The sequence below is a fragment of the Pseudophryne corroboree genome, chromosome 8 (genome assembly GCF_028390025.1).
Source record: "Pseudophryne corroboree isolate aPseCor3 chromosome 8, aPseCor3.hap2, whole genome shotgun sequence".
NCBI classification, from domain to species: Eukaryota; Metazoa; Chordata; class Amphibia; order Anura; family Myobatrachidae; genus Pseudophryne; species Pseudophryne corroboree.
Window position 1 is genome coordinate 65,639,784 of NC_086451.1, and position 18,867 is coordinate 65,658,650.

The 18,867-nt window shown below is 48.2% G+C and overlaps 1 protein-coding gene across 3 annotated transcripts in view; it reads right to left on the reverse strand.

The window, feature by feature from the left end:
- LOC134948527 (lysine-specific demethylase 5C-like) overlaps positions 1–18,867 on the reverse strand; it is a 137,815-nt gene that overhangs the window by 31,520 nt on the left and 87,428 nt on the right. For 2 of the 3 annotated variants that reach the window (XM_063936552.1, XM_063936553.1), the window contains exons 12-14: positions 12,453–12,868; positions 12,135–12,297; positions 11,842–11,961 (exon numbers count right to left, since the gene is read on the reverse strand). In XM_063936552.1, coding sequence (XP_063792622.1) covers positions 11,842–11,961; positions 12,135–12,297; positions 12,453–12,868 — 699 coding nt within the window. The remainder of the gene's footprint in view (positions 1–11,841; positions 11,962–12,134; positions 12,298–12,452; positions 12,869–18,867) is intronic. The other variant, XM_063936554.1, reaches the window with a different exon arrangement.

An 18,867-nucleotide genomic window follows, 5' to 3' on the forward strand; every position in this document is an offset into this window, starting at 1 on the left:
ACTTGCCAATGTTTTCACGTTCTTGCTAACCATTAGTCTAGTCTTGAGAAGATGCTAAAACTCTGATTCACTGCAGGTTTACCATGACTTGGCACACGTCACACTGCACGTACATATGGACTTTTAGTGCAGGGCATTATAGAGGCATAGGGGTATATTCAATTGGTGTAGGATCCTCTCCGACGGAGAGGATCAGACACTTCACTATTCAATTTGCGGGCATTTCCGACGGGTATTTGTCCGTTTTCAACAATGCCGATTCAACTTTTTTTTTTTTTTAAAGTCTAATCGGCTTTGTTGAAATCGGGCCAAAAACCTGGCTGCAATGCCCACAAATTCAACAAAACAGGTGCATCGGCGGGCGACACGGCATTAGTGTTGAATAGGTCGAATCCAGATTCGACCTAAAAAAAAAAAAAAAAAAAAGAAGTGCAGTTTTTCTGACTTCTCGGAAATTCCAACACTAACTGAATAGACCCTATAGAGGTATAGAGGCAGGACTGGACCTTGGGCACTATAAATTTGGCTACAAAAGCTCAAGTTCCTCTCACCTCATACTCTCGTTGAGATGTATAGACATGCCGACAGCTACACTTCATAAGAATGGGATTTTAATACCTACCGGTAAATCCTTTTCTCTTAGTCCGTAGAGGATGCTGGGGTAACCATTAGAACCATGGGGTATAGACGGGATCCGCAGGAGACATGGGCACTTTAAGACTTTCAAAGGGTGTGAACTGGCTCCTCCCTCTATGCCCCTCCTCCAGACTCCAGTTATAGGAACTGTGCCCAGGGAGACGGACATTTTCGAGGAAAGGATTTATGTTAAACTAAGGTGAGATTCATACCAGCTCACACCTCAAGCATGCCGCACAACATGGCATTCAACAGAACACAAGCCAACGGCATGAACAATTTCAGCAACAGGCTGACTATAAATGTAACACAACATGTGTGTAACCACAACTAATAACTGCAGATACAATACGCACTGGGACGGGTGCCCAGCATCCTCTACGGACTAAGAGAAAAGGATTTACCGGTAGGTATTAAAATCCCATTTTCTCATACGTCCTAGAGGATGCTGGGGTCACCATTAGAACCATGGGATTATACCAAAGCTCTAGAACGGGCGGGAGAGTGCGGATGACTCTGCAGCACTGATTGACCAAACTTGAGGTCATAATCGGCCAGGGTATCAAACTTATAAAACTTTGAAAAAGCGTTTGAACCCGACCAAGTAGCTGCTCGGCAAAGTTGCAATGCAGAGACCCCCCGGGCAGCCGCCCAGGACAGCCCACCTTTCTAGTAGAATGGGCCTTCACCGATTTCGGTAACGGCAATCCAGCCGTGGAATGAGCATGCTGAATCATATTACAGATCCAGCGTGCAATGGTCTGCTTGGAAGCAGGACACCCGATCTTGTTGGGAGCATACAGGACAAACAGAGCCTCCGTTTTCCTAACCTAAGCCGTTCTGGCAACATAAATTTTCAAAGCTCTGACCACATCCAGAGACTGACTCAATTAAAGCGTCAGTAGCCACTGGCACCACAATAGGTTGGTTCATGTGGAAAGCTGAAACCACCTTCGGCAGAAATTGTTGACGAGTCCTCAACTCTGCTCTATCTTCATGGAAGATCAAATAAGGGCTCTTGTGAGACGAGGCCGCTAACTCAGACACCCGCCTTGCGGATGCCAAGGCCAACAGAATGACCACTTTCCAAGTGAGGAATTTCAACCCCACCTTCTGTAAAAGGTTCAAACCAATGTGATTGAAGGAACTGCAACACCACGTTAAGATCCCATGGTGCCACTGGGGGCACAAATGGAGGTTGGATGTGCAACACACCTTTCACGAAAGTCTGAACTTCTGGAAGGGAGGCCAATTGTTTTTGAAAGAAACCCGATAAGGCTGAAACCTGTACCTTAATTGAGGCCAACTTTGGGCCCGCATCTACACCTGCTTGTAGAAAATGGAGAAAACGTCCTAGCTGAAATTCTTCCGTAGGAGCCTTCTTGGATTCACACCAAGAAACATATTTTCTCCAAATACGGTGGTAATGTTTAGACGTTACTCCATTCCTGGCCTGAATAAGTGTGGGAATGACTTCACTGGGAATACCCTTTCAGGCTAGGATTTGGCGTTCAACCGCCATGCCGTCAAACGTAGCCGCGGTAAGTCTTGATACACGCACGGCCCCTGCTGTAACAGGTCCTCGCGTAGAGGAAGAGGCCAGGGATCTCCTATGAGTGAGTAATTCCTGAAGATCTGGATACCAAGCCCTCCTTGGCCAGTCTGGGACAATGAGGATCGCTTGAATCTTTGTTCTCCTTATGATCTTTAGAACTTTTGGAATGAGAGGAAGTGAGGGAATACATACACCGACTGAAACACCCATGGTGTCACCAGTGCATCCACTGCTATTGCTCGAGGGTCCCTTGACCTGGAACAATATCTCTGAAGCTTCTTGTTGAGACGAGATGCCATCATGTCTATTTGAGAAATTCCCCAATGACTTGACACTTCTGTGAAGACCTCTTGATGGAGGCCCCACTCTCCTGGATGGAGATCGTGTCTGCTGAGGAAGTCTGCTTCCCAGTTGTCCACTCCTGGAATGAAGATCGTTGACAGAGCGCTTGTATGCTTTTCCGCCCAGCGGAGAACCTTTGTGGCTTCTGCCATTGCCGCTCTGCTTTTGGTTCCGCCCTGACGGTTTATGTACGCTACTGCTGTTACATTGTCCGACTGGATCAGTACGGGCCAATTGCAAAGAAGATGTTCCGCTTGTAGAAGGCCGTTGTAAATGGCCCTTAACTCCAGAACGTTTATGTGGAGACAAGTTTCCTGGCTTGACCATCTTCCTTGGAAGGTTTCCCCCTGTGTGACTGCCCCCCAGCCTCGGAGACTTGCATCCGTGGTTACTAGGATCCAGTCCTGGATCCCGAACCTGCGCCCCTCTAGGAGGTGAGAGCTGTGCAGCCACCACAGGTGTGAGATTCTGATCTTGGAAGACAGGATTATCCTTCGGTGCAGGTGGGATCCGGACCACTTGTCCAACAGGTCCCACTGAAACACTCTGGCATGCAATCTGCCAAACTGAATGGCCTCATAGGCCGCAACCATCTTCCCCAGTAACCGAGTGCATTGATGGATTGACACTCTTGCTGGTTTCAGAATTTGTTTGACCAGACTATGAAGTTCCAGAGCCTTTTCCACTAGAAGAAAAACTCTGTAGTTCTGTGTCCAGTATCATTCCCAAAATCGACAACCGCGTCGTCGGAATCCCTGAAGAACTGTCAGGGATAGTGCAATGTTTTGCACCAACTGGTCCCTGGATCTCGCCTTTATCAGGAGATCGTCCAAGTACGAGATAATCGTGACTCCTTGCTTGCGAAGGAGAACCATAATTTCCGCCATCACTTTGGTGAAAATCCTCGGAGCCGTGGACAGACCAAACGGCAACGTCTGAAATTGGTAATGACAATCCTGAATTGCAAACCTCAGGTAAGCCTGATGCGGAGGATAAATGGGAGGTAGGCATCCCTTATGTCCACCGACACCATAAAATCCCCTTCCTCCAGACTTGAGATTACTGCTCGGAGAGACTCAATCTTGAATTTGAATTTTTTTTAGGTAGAAATTTAGGGATTTCAGGTTTAGGATGGGTCTGACCGAGCCGTCCGGCTTCGGGACCACGAACAGGCTTGAATAAAAGCCTTCTCCCTGTTGTGACGGGGGAACCATGACAATGACCTGATTTTGACACAACTTTTGTATTGCGTTGCATACTGCCTCCCTGTCCGGAAGAGAAGCCGGTAAGGCCGATTCGAAAAATCGGCGAGGGGGAACGTCTTGAAACTCCAGTTTGTACCCTTGGGATACTATTTGTAAAACCCATGGGTCCAGGTCCGAACGAAACCAGAACTAAACTGGATCTAATCTGGAATCACTATAGTCGACACTGGAATCGTGTCGGTACCAGTGTCTGCCAACTGGGCAAAAGTACGTTTTTGTGACCCCGAGCAGTGTGAGGAAGGACCAGCGTCTCTGCAGCCCTGTGGAGAGGAAATGGCGCAGAGCTGAGAGTGAGCCGTGAGGGAGAAGCTCCGCCCCCTTAATGGCGCGCTTCTGTCCCGCTTATTTGAATAAATAATTATACTGGCGGGGGTTAGGACAGTGTCCCCTCTTTCCAGTGGAAATTGAGGATTTTTGCTGCCCAGGCCCCCCCTCACTGCTGTGTGTGTGGGAGCATGGCGCACAGCGGCGTTCCGTTCGCTGCGCGGTACCTCAGAATGCCGTCACTGAAGAAGTCTTCTTTTCTTCTGCTACTCACCTGTCTTCTGGCTCTGTAAGGGGGTGACGTCAGGCTGTGGGAGTGAGCATCTAGGCATACCCAGCGATCAGCACCCTCAGTAGCTAATGGTGTCCTGTCAGCCAGAAGCAGAGCCATTGAACTCACTAGAAGTTGGTCATACTTCTCTCCAAGTCTCACGAAGCAGGGAGACTGTTGCCAGCAGCCTCCTTGAAAATAAAAAAACCTAACATAAGTATTTTTCAGAGAAACTCAGTAGAGCTCCCCTGTAGTGCGTCCAGTCTCACTGGGCACAATTCTAAAACTGGAGTCTGGAGGAGGAGCATAGAGGGAGGAGCCAGTTCACACCCTTTGAAAGTCTTAAAGGGCCCATGGCTCCTGCGGATCCCGTCTATACCCCATGGTTCTAATGGTGACCCCAGCATCCTCTAGGACGTATGAGAAATAAATGCAAAAAAACACAATTAAAAAAAAGGGGGCTTAACAACAAACTAGGAGGAAGTAAACAAAAGATAACATGGGACAATATCACCGGAAAAGAAACACCATCCAGTGTACTCCAAAGAACTTGGAGAATAGGTTGTAATGCAAGCATAAAAGTCCTGTTTTTTCTTTAATTGGGCCTAATTCAGACCTGAATGCTCGCTAAGCTTTATTTTTTTGCAGTCCTGCGTTCGTATAGTCACCTCCCATAGGGGAGTGTATTTTAGCTTTGCAAGTGTGCGAACGCATGTGTAGCAGAGCTGTACAAACAGAGTTTGTGCAGTTTCTGCGCAGCCCAGGACTTACTCAGACGCTGCGAACACTTCAGCTTGTCCTGGACCGTCATTGACGTCTGGAACCCTCCCTGCGAACGCTTGAAGACGCCTACGTTTTTCCAACCACTCCCTGAAAACAGTCAGTTGCCAAAAACACAAAAGCCCTCTTCCTGTCAATCGTGAAAATGGATTCTTTGCACAATCCCATCGCTGAGCAACAAACCACTTTGTACCCATGCGACACGCCTGCACATTGCAGTGCATACACATGCGCAGTTCTGACCTGATCGCACCGGTGCAAAAAATGCTAGCGAGCGATCAGGTCTGAATTAGGCCCATTGTCCCAAAGTTGTACATACAAGCATGTGAACTCAGAAATTCCATTGCGCTGCACTTCATGCCCAAACAGGCATCTTTAGAGGCAAAAATGTTGAATCTGCATAATTTTGTGAGCATGTGCACTGAACCCCAGGCGGTCATCCTAAACAGCTGCTCTGTCGGGGTCTCATGCCAATTAAGAGAGTGTGCCATCATCTAGGAAGCAGACTCTGTAACAGGCCCACTAGCAGGCAGAAAAAAAATAAGAATTTACTCACCGGTAATTCTATTTCTCGTAGTCCGTAGTGGATGCTGGGAACTCCGTAAGGACCATGGGGAATAGCGGGCTCCGAAGGAGGCTGGGCACTCTAGAAAGATCTTAGACTACCTGGTGTGCACTGGCTCCTCCCACTATGACCCTCCTCCAAGCCTCAGTTAGGTACTGTGCCCGGACGAGCGTACACAATAAGGAAGGATTTTGAATCCCGGGTAAGACTCATACCAGCCACACCAATCACACCGTACAACTCGTGATATGAAACACAGTTAACAGTATGAAACAATAGAGCCTCTCAACAGATGGCTCAACAATAACCCGATTTAGTTAACCATAACTATGTACAAGTATTGCAGATAAACCGCACTTGGGATGGGCGCCCAGCATCCACTACGGACTACGAGAAATAGAATAACCGGTGAGTAAATTCTTATTTTCTCTAACGTCCTAGTGGATGCTGGGAACTCCGTAAGGACCATGGGGATTATACCAAAGCTCCCAAACGGGCGGGAGAGTGCGGATGACTCTGCAGCACTGAATGAGAGAACTCCAGGTCCTCCTCAGCCAGGGTATCAAATTTGTAGAATTTTTGCAAACGTGTTTGCCCCTGACCAAGTAGCTGCTCGGCAAAATTGTAAAGCCGAGACCTCTCGGGCAGCCGCCCAAGATGAGCCCACCTTCCTTGTGGAATGGGCATTGACAGATTTTGGCTGTGGCAGGCCTGCCACAGTATGTGCAAGCTGAATTGTACTACAAATCCAACGAGCAATAGTCTGCTTAGAAGCAGGAGCACCCAGCTTGTTAGGTGCATATAGGATAAACAGCGAGTCAGATTTTCTGACTCTAGCCGTTCTGGAAACATATATTTTCAGTGCCCTGACAACGTCTAGCAACTTGGAGTCCTCCAAGTCCCTAGTAGCCTAGGCACCACAATAGGCTGGTTCAGGTGAAACGCTGACACCACCTTTGGGAGAAACTGGGGACGAGTCCTCAATTCTGCCCTATCCATATGGAAAATCAAATAAGGGCTTTTACAAGACAAAGCCGCCAACTTTGATACTCGCCTGGCAGAAGCCAAGGCCAATAACATAACCACCTTCCACGTGAGATATTTCAGATCCACGGTTTTTAGTGGTTCAAACCAATGTGATTTTAAGAAACTCAACACCACGTTGAGATCCCAAGGTGCCACAGGAGGCACAAACGGGGGCTGACTCTGCAGCACTCCTTTTATAAATGTCTGAACTTCAGGTACTGAAGCTAGTTCTTTTTGAAAGAAAATCGACAGAGCCGAGATCTGTACCTTAATGGAACCCAATTTAAGGCCCATAGTCACTCCTGCTTGCAGGAAATGCAGAAATCGACCTAGTTGAAATTCCTCTGTTGGGGCCCTTTCGGCCTCACACCATGCAACATATTTTCGCCATATGCAGTGATAAGGAGTTGCTGTAACCTCTTTCCTGGCTTTAGTAAGCGTAGGAATGACTTCCTCCGGAATGCCCTTTTCCTTCAGGATCCGGCGTTCAACCGCCATGCCGACAAACGCAGCCGCGGTAAGTCTTGGAACAGACAGGGCCCCTGCTGCCGCAGGTCCTGTCTGAGTGGCAGAGGCCATGGGTCCTCTGATATAAATTCTTGAAGTTCTGGGTACCAAGCTCTTCTTGGCCATCCACGAGTATCGTTCTTACTCCTCGCCTTCTTATTATTCTCAGTACCTTTGGTATGAGAGGCAGAGGGGAGAACACATAAACCGACTGGTACACCCACGGTGTTACCAGAGCGTCCATAGCTATCGCCTGAGGGTCCCTTGACCCGGTGCAATATCTTTTATAGCTTTTTGTTGAGGCGGGACGCCATCATGTCCACCTGTGGCCTTTCCCAATGGTGTACAATCCTATTGGAAGACTTCTGGAGGAAGTCCCCATTCTCCCGGGTGGAGGTCGTGTCTGTTGAGAAGATCTGCTTCCCAGTTGTCCACTCCGGGAATGAACACTGCTGACAGTGCTAACACATGATTTTCCGCCTATCGGAGAATCCTTGTGGCTTCTGCCATCGCCATCCTGCTTCTTGTGCCGCCCTGTTGGTTTACATGGGCGACTGCCGTGATGTTGTCTGATTGGATCAGTACCGGCTGGTTTTGAAGCAGAGGCCTTGCCGGCCTCAGGGCATTGTAAATGGCCCTCAGGTCCAGAATATTTATGTGTAGGGAAATAACCTGACTTGACCAAAGTCCCTGGAAATTTCTTCCCTGTGTGACTGCCTCCCAGCCTCAAAGGCTGGAATCCATGGTCACTAGGACCTAGTCCTGTATGTCGAACCTGCGGCCCTCTTGAAGATGGGCACTCTGCAGCCACCACAGTAGAGATACCCTGGTCCTTGGAGACAGGGTTATCAGCCTATGCATCGGAAGATGCGATCCGGACCACTTGTCCAACAGGTCCCTCTGAAAAGTTCTTGTATGGAACCTGCCTAATGGGATTGCTTCGTAGGAAGCTACCATTTTTCCCAGGACTCGCGTGCAATGATGCACCGCTACCTATTTTGGCTTCAGGAGGTCTCTGACTAGAGATGACAACTCCTTGGCTTTCTCCTCCGGGAGAAACACTATTTCTGGTTTATGTCCAGAACCATCCCCAGGAACAGTAGACGTGTCATAGGAACCAGCTGTGACTTTGGACTGTTTAGAATCCAACCATGCTGTTGTAGCACTTTCCAAAATAGTGCTACCCCGACTACCAACTGCTCCTTGGACCTCGCCCTTATAACGAGATTGTCCAAGTACGGGATAATTACAACTCCCTTTTTTTTGAAGGAGTATCAACATTTCGGCCATTACCTTGATAAAACACCCTCGGTGCCATGTACAGTCCAAACGGCAGTGTCTGGACTTGGTAATGGTAATCCTGTACCACAAATCTGAGGTACTCCTGGCGAGGATGGTAAATGGGGACATGCAGGTAAGCATCCTTGATGTCCCAGGATACCATGTAATCCCCCTCGTCCAGGCTTGGAATAACCGCCCTGAGCGATTCCATCTTGAACTTGAATTTTTGTGTTCAAGGATTTTAAATATAAAATGGGTCACACCGAACCATGCGGTTTCGGTACCCCAACCCGTGTGGAATAGTAACCCCGTCCTTGTTGAAGTAGGGGCACCTTGAGTATTACCTGCTGGGAATACCGCTTATTAATTGCCTCTAGCACAGCCTCCCTGCCTGAGGGAGTTGTCAGCAAGGCATATTTTAGGAAACGGCTGGGGGGAGACATCTCGAATTCCAGCTTGTACCCCTGAAATACTACTTGGAAGAAACAGGGATCCACCTGTGAGCGAGCCCACTAATTGCTGAAATTTTTGAGACGGCCCCCCACCGTACCTGGCTACACCTGTGGAGCACCCGCGTCATGGTGTGGCCTCACAGGAGGCGGGGGAAGAATCTTGATTCTGGGAACAGGCTGACTGGTGCAGCTTTTTTCCCTCTACCCTTGTCTCTGTACAGAAAGGAAGCGCCATTTGACCAGCTTGCTTTTCTGAAGCCGAAAGGACTGTACCTTTGTCTGTGAGGAAACCTGAGGTAAAATTATTTCTTCCCAGCAGTTGCTGTGGATACGAGGTCCAAGAGACCATCCCCAAATAATTCCTCACCCTTATAAGGCTCTCTATGCGCTTTTTAAGTCAGCATCACCTGTCCAGTGACAGGTCTCTAATACCCTCCTGACAGAATGGACATTACATTTATTTTGGATGCCAGCCGGCAAAATATCCCTCTGTGCATCCCCCATATATAAGACAACGTCTTTAATATGTTTTTATGTTTTCCAACTAGTATCCCTGTTTGACAGGGTCACCGACCACGCTGCAGCAGCACTATCTGCAGGTCTCAGTCTAGTACCTGAGTGTGTAAATACAGACTTCAGGATAGCCTCCTGTTTTTTATCAACAGGTACCTATTAAAGTGGCCGTATCCTAAGACGGCAGTGCCACCTTTTTTGACAAACGTGTGAGCGCCTTATCCACCCTAGGGGATATCTCCCAGCGTAACTTATCCACCTGGCGGGAAAGGGTACGCCATCAGTAACTTTTTATAAATGACCAGTTTTTTAACGGGGGAACCCACGCTTTCACACACTTCATTTATTCATCTGATGGGGGAACAAAACACTGCCTGTTTTTTCTCCCCAAACCTAAAACCCATTTTTAGAGGTGCTTGGGTTAAAGTCAGAAATGTATAACACATTTTTTATTGCCGGGATCACGTCACTGATGTTCCTAGTGGATTGTGTATATGTCTCCACCTTGTCGACACTGGAGTCAGACTCCGTGTCGACATCTGTGTCTGCCATCTGAGAGAGCGGGCGTTTTTGAGCCCCTGATGGCCTTTGAGACGCCTGGGCAAGCGCGGGCTGCGAAGCCGGCTGTCCCACAGCTGTTACGTCATCCACCAAGGAGTTGACACTGTCGGTTAATACCTTTCACCTATCCATCCACTCTGGTGTCGGCCCCACAGGGGGCGACATCACATATATCGGCCTCTGTTCTGTCACCATATAAGCCTCCTCATTCAACATGTCGACACAGCCGTACCGACACACCGCAGACACACAGGGAATGCTCTAAACAAGGACAGGACCCACAAAAGCCCTTTGGGGGGACAGAGTAAGAGTATGCCAGCACACACCAGAGCGCTATATATATACAGGGACTAACTGAGTTATGTCCCTAATAGCTTTTATATAATATACTGTATACAGTGCCAATTTTAATGCCCCCCCTCTCTTTTCCCTCTTACTGTACTGTAGAATTGCAGGGAAGAGCCAGGGAGCTTCCCTCCAGCCGAGCTGTGAGGGAAAAATGGCGCCAGTGTGCTGAGGAGATAGGCTCCGCCCCTTTTTCGCAGCCTATTCTCCCGTTTTTTATGGAATTCTGGCAGGGGTATTTACCTCATATATAGCCCCTGGGGCCATATATTGAGGTATTTTAGCCAGCCAAGGTGTTTTTATTGCTGCCTCAGGGCGCCCCCCCCAGCGCCCTGCACCCTCAGTGTGAAGTGTGTGAGAGGAGCAATGGCGCACAGCTGCAGTGCTGTGCGCTACCTTGGTGAAGACAGAGTCTTCATGCCGCCGATTTTCCGGACCATCTTCTTGCTTCTGGCTCTGTAAGGGGGACGGCGGCGCGGCTCCGGGACCGAACATCAAGGCTGGGCCTGCGATCGATCCCTCTGGAGCTAATGGTGTCCAGTAGCCTAAGAAGCCCAATCCGGCTGCAAGCAGGCGAGTTCGCTTCTTCTCCCCTTAGTCCCTCGCTGCAGTGAGCCTGTTGCCAGCAGGTCTCACTGAAAATAACAAATTCTAAGACTATAACTTTCTAAGAGCTCAGGAGAGCCCCTAGTGTGCATCCAACCTCGGCCGGGCACGAAATCTAACTGAGGCTTGGAGGAGGGTCATAGTGGGAGGAGCCAGTGCACACCAGGTAGTCTAAGATCTTTCTAGAGTGCCCAGCCTCCTTCGGAGCCCGCTATTCCCCATGGTCCTTACGGAGTTCCCAGCATCCACTAGGACGTTAGAGAAAAACCTAAACCCCCATCCTGTCACACCTTATTATCTTTGTGAAGAACACGAGGAGACACAGCTAACAAAGCTGCAAGTCATCACAAAACATTTGAAACAAAACGGATAACAAAAAAGGTCACATCAAAGATTGGGAAAGATGTGAAGATTCAGGCAGGTATTTGAGGACTCCAGGCTTTATGGGGGGAGGAGGGGGGGGTTTAGAGGATCAGCAGCATAACGGGCAAATTACAGATCTAGAATAACCAAGACTTAAGAGCCAGTACTGCTAACTTCCTGAGTCCTACTACACTTTCTGGAATAGAAAGGGGGGTCAAGTGGGCAGCTAGAAGCCTAGGCCTTGCTTTTACATACGATGTACCACAAATGATGGAGCACTAATAAGTACGAAGAAAGAAGGAAGTGATAAAAAAAAAAAAAAAAAAAGGTCTTATAATCTAAACCAGCCTAAAAACAGTCCTGCAGCATTACTTCAGAGTATCCATGACTTCTGTCTAGACCAACAGCTCAAACACAATGTCAGACTATAAAATACAACCGATACATCATATGCAGTAGTAGCAGAAAGAAAACCTCTTTGGTTTCCTTCAAAGTTCTCTCTCACTCACCCAGTCGGCAGTGCAGAAGTTGACTGCCTCCGCGAAGTTGTAACCTTGGTTGAAGCCACTATGATAAGCCCTCGGAAACGTGATGACAAACTCCCCAGCACACTGGTTAGTGCGGACAACCTGCAGGGAGACACACGGACATCATGTGAGGGCATTAACAGAAGAAACAGTGAAGCACTGAAGACTGAGTGAAAGTGGGCGGATGAAGAATACAGCATAAGGTTCTAGTACGTAACACAGATATTTAAAGGACAATTAAAAAACAAATTCCAAAACCTAAAGAGAACACTCACCGGAACTCCATGCGCCATTAGGGTGTTGGGGTTCATTAGAGTGACCAGCTGATGCAGGAGATCCGGTTGGCTCTCAAACAGTTCTGGAGTCAATTTCTTCATGACCTCTTCAAGCTCTTCAGCAGCAGATGAGGGCACCCCATACCAGGTCTTGGGTTCACCCCTGTGAAAAGCAATGGCAGAAAACACACAATATGTAAGAGTACCACTAAGGATGCAACACACTATAAAAAGGTCACCACAACAAATTGCTCACACATTAGTGAAGTCCTCCTGAGAGAACGATTTATTAAGTCATAGGATTCCCTGGACACTAACCAATGAAGGTAGTTGATTGAATAGCTCCAGTGATCCTCAATGTGCCAGCAGAAAGCAGAGAACACCATACCAACATAGAGCCAGGGCACCTTCATGCCAGAAATGTCTGCATTGATGTGACACAGCACGGACTGCTCGAGAACTGGCAGTACATTTAAGTTCCAGCCACTGGTAGCATATGTCTGAGAATGAGACACAATATAAGGTGAGGCATACAGATCAGCCAGAAATGCTGGAGGAAGAGAGACATGAATTACCTTCTCCTCAGCAGTCAACTCTGTCTTGCCATCCATCATTGGGAAACCACTGCCGAACTCCTTGGAGTGTATATCTGCACCATACTGTACAGTGACGTCCTCCTCTATACTGTTCACCAAGCGCCAGAATTCTTTCTCCACCAGCTCTGTAGGTACCATCTGTACAGAGACAGGAAGCATTGGCATAGGTCAGCACTTCTAAAGCTACATGATCATTTCAGACTGGAAACAGCTTTCGGTAAATGGACTGGGGCCAAGAAGTACTTCATCAACCAAAAACTATGAACTTGGCTAATATTCAGATGGTGGAGGCTGCACTACTAACAAATAAACACTGCTTACAGTGACTGGGTTCTTAAGAAAAAAACACAGGTATCCAGTGGATAATTCAACCATGCAGAAACATATACTCAAGGCTTCTGCATGATTGTCTTGCCCTAAGTTTTTGTGGCTGTGCACCCTCGTGGACGACGAAGGAAAAAACAATTTCAGCATGACTAATATTGCATTTCGGACATCTGCCCTGCTGTTTAAAAATAGGATTTTAATTACGTCCTAGAGGATACTGGGGTTCCATTTAGTACCATGGGGTATAGACAGGTCCACTAGGAGCCATGGGCACTATAAGAATTTGATAGTGCGCTTGCTCCTCCCTCTATGCCCTTCCTACCAGACTCGGTCTAGGAAACTGTGCCCGAGGAGTTGGACATACTTTGAGAGAAGGATAGACAAAAGATAGTGGTGAGAATCCGAACAAATACACACACACACACACACACACACACACACACACACACACACACACAAGAAAGCCAAGCTAGCCCAACTTTAAACAGGAACAGCAACAGCTGAACCAACAATACGTAACCAAGTAAAAGTGCAGGAAGAACGAAGCACCGGGCGGGCGCCCAGTATCCTCTAAGGACTACGAGAAAAGGATTTACCGGTAGATAATTAAAATCCTATTTTCTCTTACGTCCTAGAGGAATACTGGGGTTCCATTTAGTACCATGGGGATATACCAAAGCTCCAAAACCAGGTGGGAGAGTGCCGAGGTTCCTGCAGAACTGACTGACCAAACTGAAGGTCCTCAGAGGCCAAAGTATCGAACTTGTAGAACTTAGCAAACGTGTTCGAACCTGACCAAGTAGCTGTTCGGCAGAGCTGTAAAGCAGAGACACCCCAGGCAGCCGCCCAGGAAGAACCCACCGACCTAGTAGAGTGGGCCTGTACAGATTTTTGAACCGGCAAGCCTGCCGTGGAATAAAGCATGCTAGATAGTGAGCCTGATCCAGAGTGCAATTGTCTGCTTTGAAGTAGGACACCCAATTTTATTGGGACCATATAGGACGAACAGCGAGTCGGATTTTCTGTGACGAGCTGTCCTCTTTACGTATATCTTCAAAGCCCTCACAACATCCAAGGACTTTGAAGTAGTGGAAGTGTCGGTGACAACCGGAACCACTATAGGTTGGTTGATGTAAAATGCAGACCCCACTTTCGGAAGAAATTGCTCACGAGTTCAGCTCTATCCTCATGGAAAATTAAATAGGGGCTCTTATGAGACAAAGCCCCCAGCTCCGACACACGTCTTGCTGAAGCCAAGGCCAACAGTGTGACGGTCTTCCACTTAAGATATTTTACGTCCACCTCCTGTAATGGTTCAAACCAGTCCGATTGGAGGAACTGCAGCACCAAATTGAGATCCCAAGGTGTTGTGGGAAGCACAAAGGGAGGTTGGATGCGCAGAACACCTTTCAAAAACGTTTGGACCTCAGGGAAAGCCAATTGTTTTTGAAAGAAAATGGACAAGGCTGAAATCTGGACTTTTATGGAGCCCAGACGTAGGCCCACATCCATACCTGCCTGCAGGAAACGTCCCAGGTGAAATTCCACCGCAGAATAAGTTCTGCTCTCACACCATGAGACGTATTTCTTACAAATACGGTGGTAAATGTTTAGACATTACCCCTTCCTGGCTTGCATCATAGTCAACGTCCATGCTGTGAAACGTAGCCGCGGTAAGTCCTGATAGACAAACAGGCCCTGTTGCAGAAGATCCTCGTGAAGAGGTAGAGGCCACGGATCCTCAAGGAGCATCTCTAGAAGGTCCACGTACCAGGCCCTTCTTGGCCAGTCCGGAGCAATGAGTATTGCTTGAACCTTTTCCCTTTTTATTCTTTTGAGAATTCTTGGGATCAGAGGAAGTGAAGGAAACACGTACACCATCTGATAAACCCATGGAGTCGTCAGAGCGTCTACCGCCACTGCCTGTGGGTCTCTCGACCTGGAACAATACCGCTTGAGCTCCTTGTTGAGACGAGAGGCCATCATGTCGATTTGTGGATATCCCCACCGACGTGTAAACCTCCGAAACACCTTCGGGTGAAGGCCCCACTCCCCCGGCTGCAGGTCGTGTCTCCTGAGGAAGTCTGCTTCCCAGTTGTCTACTCCCAGAATGAAGACCGCTGACAACGCCACAGCGGTTTTTTCTGCCCAGAGGAGAATTCCTGACACCTCTACCATTGCTACTCTGCTTTTCGTTCCGCTCTGTCGGTTTATGTATGTCACTGCCGTCACATTGTCCGACTGGACTTTAATGGCCCGATCCTGAAGAAGATAAGAAGCCTGCAGAAGGGCGTTGTATATGGCCCAGAGTTCCAGAATGTTGATTGTAAGAATGACTTCCTGACTTGACCATCTTCCTTGACACTGCACCGCCTGGGTGACTGCTCCCAACCTTGCAGGCTTGCGTCCGTGGTTAACAGGATCCAGTCCTGAATTTTAAACCTCCGACCCTCCTCGACGAGGTGAGAGGTCTGTAGCCACCACAGAAGGGAGATCCTGGCTTTTGGCCACAGACGAATCCTCTGGTGCATGTGAAGATGCGATCTGGACCATTTGTCCAACAGATCGAGCTGGAAAGGTCTTGCGTGAAACCTTCCGTATTGAAGCGCCTCGTAAGAGGCCACCATTTTCCCCAGAAGGCGAATGCATAGATATCCGGGTTGGCTTCAGGACATCCAGAACCATCGACTGGATTACCAATGCCTTTTCCAATGGAAGGAACACTTTCTGTGACTCAGTGTCCAGTATCATCCCCAGGAATGGGAGCCTCTGTGTTGGCTATAGGTGAGATTTCGGAAGGTTCAGAATCCACCCGTGATCCTGGAGAAGTTTGGTTGAGAGGCCAATGCTGTCCAGCAACCTCTCCCTGGACGGTGCCTTTATCAGAAGATCGTCCAGGTACGGAATTATGTTCACTCTCTGCATGCGGAGTATAAACATCATCTCTGCCATCACTTGGTGAAGGTGAACACCCTCGGTGCCGTAGAGAGACCAAATGGCAGAGCCTGGAACTGGTAGTGACAGTCCTGTAGTGCAAACCGTAGATAATTGAATATAAGGAAAAAGGGAAGTGGGGAATCTACTGCACTAGTATTTAAATCTTAAACTGAATTTAAATATGAAGGAACCCCATTTCATATTATGCCACCTTAAATCTGGTCACGTATTGTGGGGGTGCTGCCACACCATATATGTTGCCAACATATAAGGTCAGTTTTGAGGAAAGGGAAAGAATTGGACTGTGGGTGGCGCACTAGTGCGCCACCCACAGTCTAATTCTTTCCCTTTCCTCAAAACAAACCGTAGATAAGCCTGATGAGGCAGCCAGATCGGAATGTGAAGGTACGCATCCTTGATATCCAGAGACACCAAGAAATTCCCCTTCCTCCAGACATGAGATCACTGCTCTCAGAGACTACATCTTGAACTTGAACACGCTTAAGAACGGGTTCAAGGACTTGAGATTCAGAACTGGTTGTACCAAACCATCCGGTTTCGGTACTACAAACAAGTTGGAATAGTATACCTTGTTGTGTAGATGAGGTGGAACTGGAACAATGACTTGAGTCTGTACCAGTTTTTGGATGGCCTGCTGTAAAGTTATACTTGCCTCTTGTGAAGCTGGTAAGCCAGATTTGAAGAATCTGTGAGGTGGGAGCTCTTGGAACTCCAGTCTGTAGCCATGGGAAATAAGATCTATTACCCAGGGATCTTGACACGAACTTGACCAGATGTGACTGAAGAATTTTAGTCAGGCTCCCACCTGACAGACCTCCAGGTCCACCGTAATGCTGAAGGCTTTGAGGAAGCAGAGCCTGAGCTCTGTTCCTGAACACCTGCATTTGCTGGTTTGCATGGTTTACCTCTTGCGCCTCTGGAGGCTGTAGAAGCCCCTCTGGATTTTCCCTAAAACTTGGATGTCCGAAAGGACAGTCAATTTGAAGTTGAATAAGCTTTCCTGGCTGGGGAAGCTGCGGAAGGAAGATACGTAGACTTACCCGCAGTAGATTGGGAGATCCATTTGTCTAGTTCATCTCCAAACAAGGCCTCTCCTGTGAACGGTAGGCCTTCCACGCCTTTCCCGGAGTCCGCATCAGCAGTCCACTGGTGTAGCCACAAGCCCCTGCGTGCTGACACAGCCATAGCGGTGATGCGTGCATTAAGCAAACCAATCTATTTTATGGCTTCCACCACAAAGTTCGTTGAGACCTGCATATGCTGCAGGAGAAAAACATCCCCCCTAGACAAGGAATCTAACCCCTTAATTAGGTTACCTGACCATTTAGCAATGGCTTTTATGATCCACGCACATGCAATAGTGGGTCTCTGGGCCACCCCAGCAGCTGTATACAATGATTTGAGTGTAGTCTCAATTTTACAATCAGCCTTTTAGGGAGGCTGCACCAGGGACAGGCAATACAATTTTTCTTGACAGCCTAGAGACTGATGCGTCCACTATCGGTGGATTTTACCATTTTTTACTATCCTCCAGAGGAAAAGGAAAAGATGAGAGCAACCTTTTAGGGATTTGAAATCAGGATTAACCCACGGTTCTTCAAACAGGGTATTCAATTCCTTTGATGCAGGAAAAGTGACTGAGGACTTCTTTTTTACATTAAAATATGATTCCTCACAATCCTCTGACACTATTAGGAATTTGCAGAACATCCCTGATAGCCTCTATTCCCTGTGATAGAGTAGCAACCCCCCTCCAAATCCACCTCACCCTCCTCCATGTCTGACCCGTCAGTCAGTCTGCAGGAGATGGGCCAGAGAACGTTTTTGCGGAGAAATGGGAGGGGATTGAGACGCTGGTTTGTGGACTGAGTCTCTACTCAAAATCATCCACAGTCTGTCTTAAGTATTGCGTCTCATTTTCATTGCGGGATAATTTTGTAGAAATATTTGAAATCATTCCCTTAATGGAATTAACCCATTCCGGTTCAGACCCACTATTCCGGGGAGGTGCACTGCCCTGAGTACCCAGTAGTGAGCCCCCTGGTGAAGAGGAACACTCCACTGTACAAGAAACACACTCTCTGCCTGACATTATGTAAATGTGACAGCACACACACACACAGGAAAAGGTTAAGCACAATTAACCGACAAAGAGCCCTTCAGGGAGAGACAGTTATTTGGAGCCAGCGCCCACCGTGCCCTTATCGCTAATTCCAAGCTTAGCCGGGTCGCAGACTAAGTACCCTGATAGGGGATTTAGTAAACTAATAAAATCGCTCCCCCCCTTCTATGACCCCCTGGTACCACTGAGGTAATCTGGAGTCACATCGGAGGAGATGCGCGTCCCTGTCAGTCAGTGTCTGTGTCCACTGCAGAGGGAAAATGGCGCTGGTGAGCTGCTGGATACTCTCATAGTGAAGCCCCGCCCCTTTAATGGCGCACGGTCTTCCCGCTTTTTTTATACTGGCTGAGGCAACCTGTTGCTTAAAATGGAGAGAAAACAGTTTTAAGACCATTTTTGCCAGTGTGGGTACTGTGTACAGCTGTGTACTGTGTCTGGAGACACATTCCGCCACAATTAGAAGCCGTGCGTCTCTGTACCCTCATGCCGCCATAATGGCCGGCGACCCGCTAGTCGGGATGCCGGCTTAGTACTCACCACTCTTCATTCTTCTGGCTCTGTTAGGGGTGGCGGCGTGCTGCGGGAATGTATGCTCGCCGTGGTGGGGCTTGCGAATAGTTCCCTTAGGAGCTCAGTGTCCTGTCAGCGGGGAACGGGACCATTAACCATATAGGAGGTTGGGCCATTCCCTCCCCCGCCCTAAGTCCCACGAAGTAGGGAGGCTTGTGCC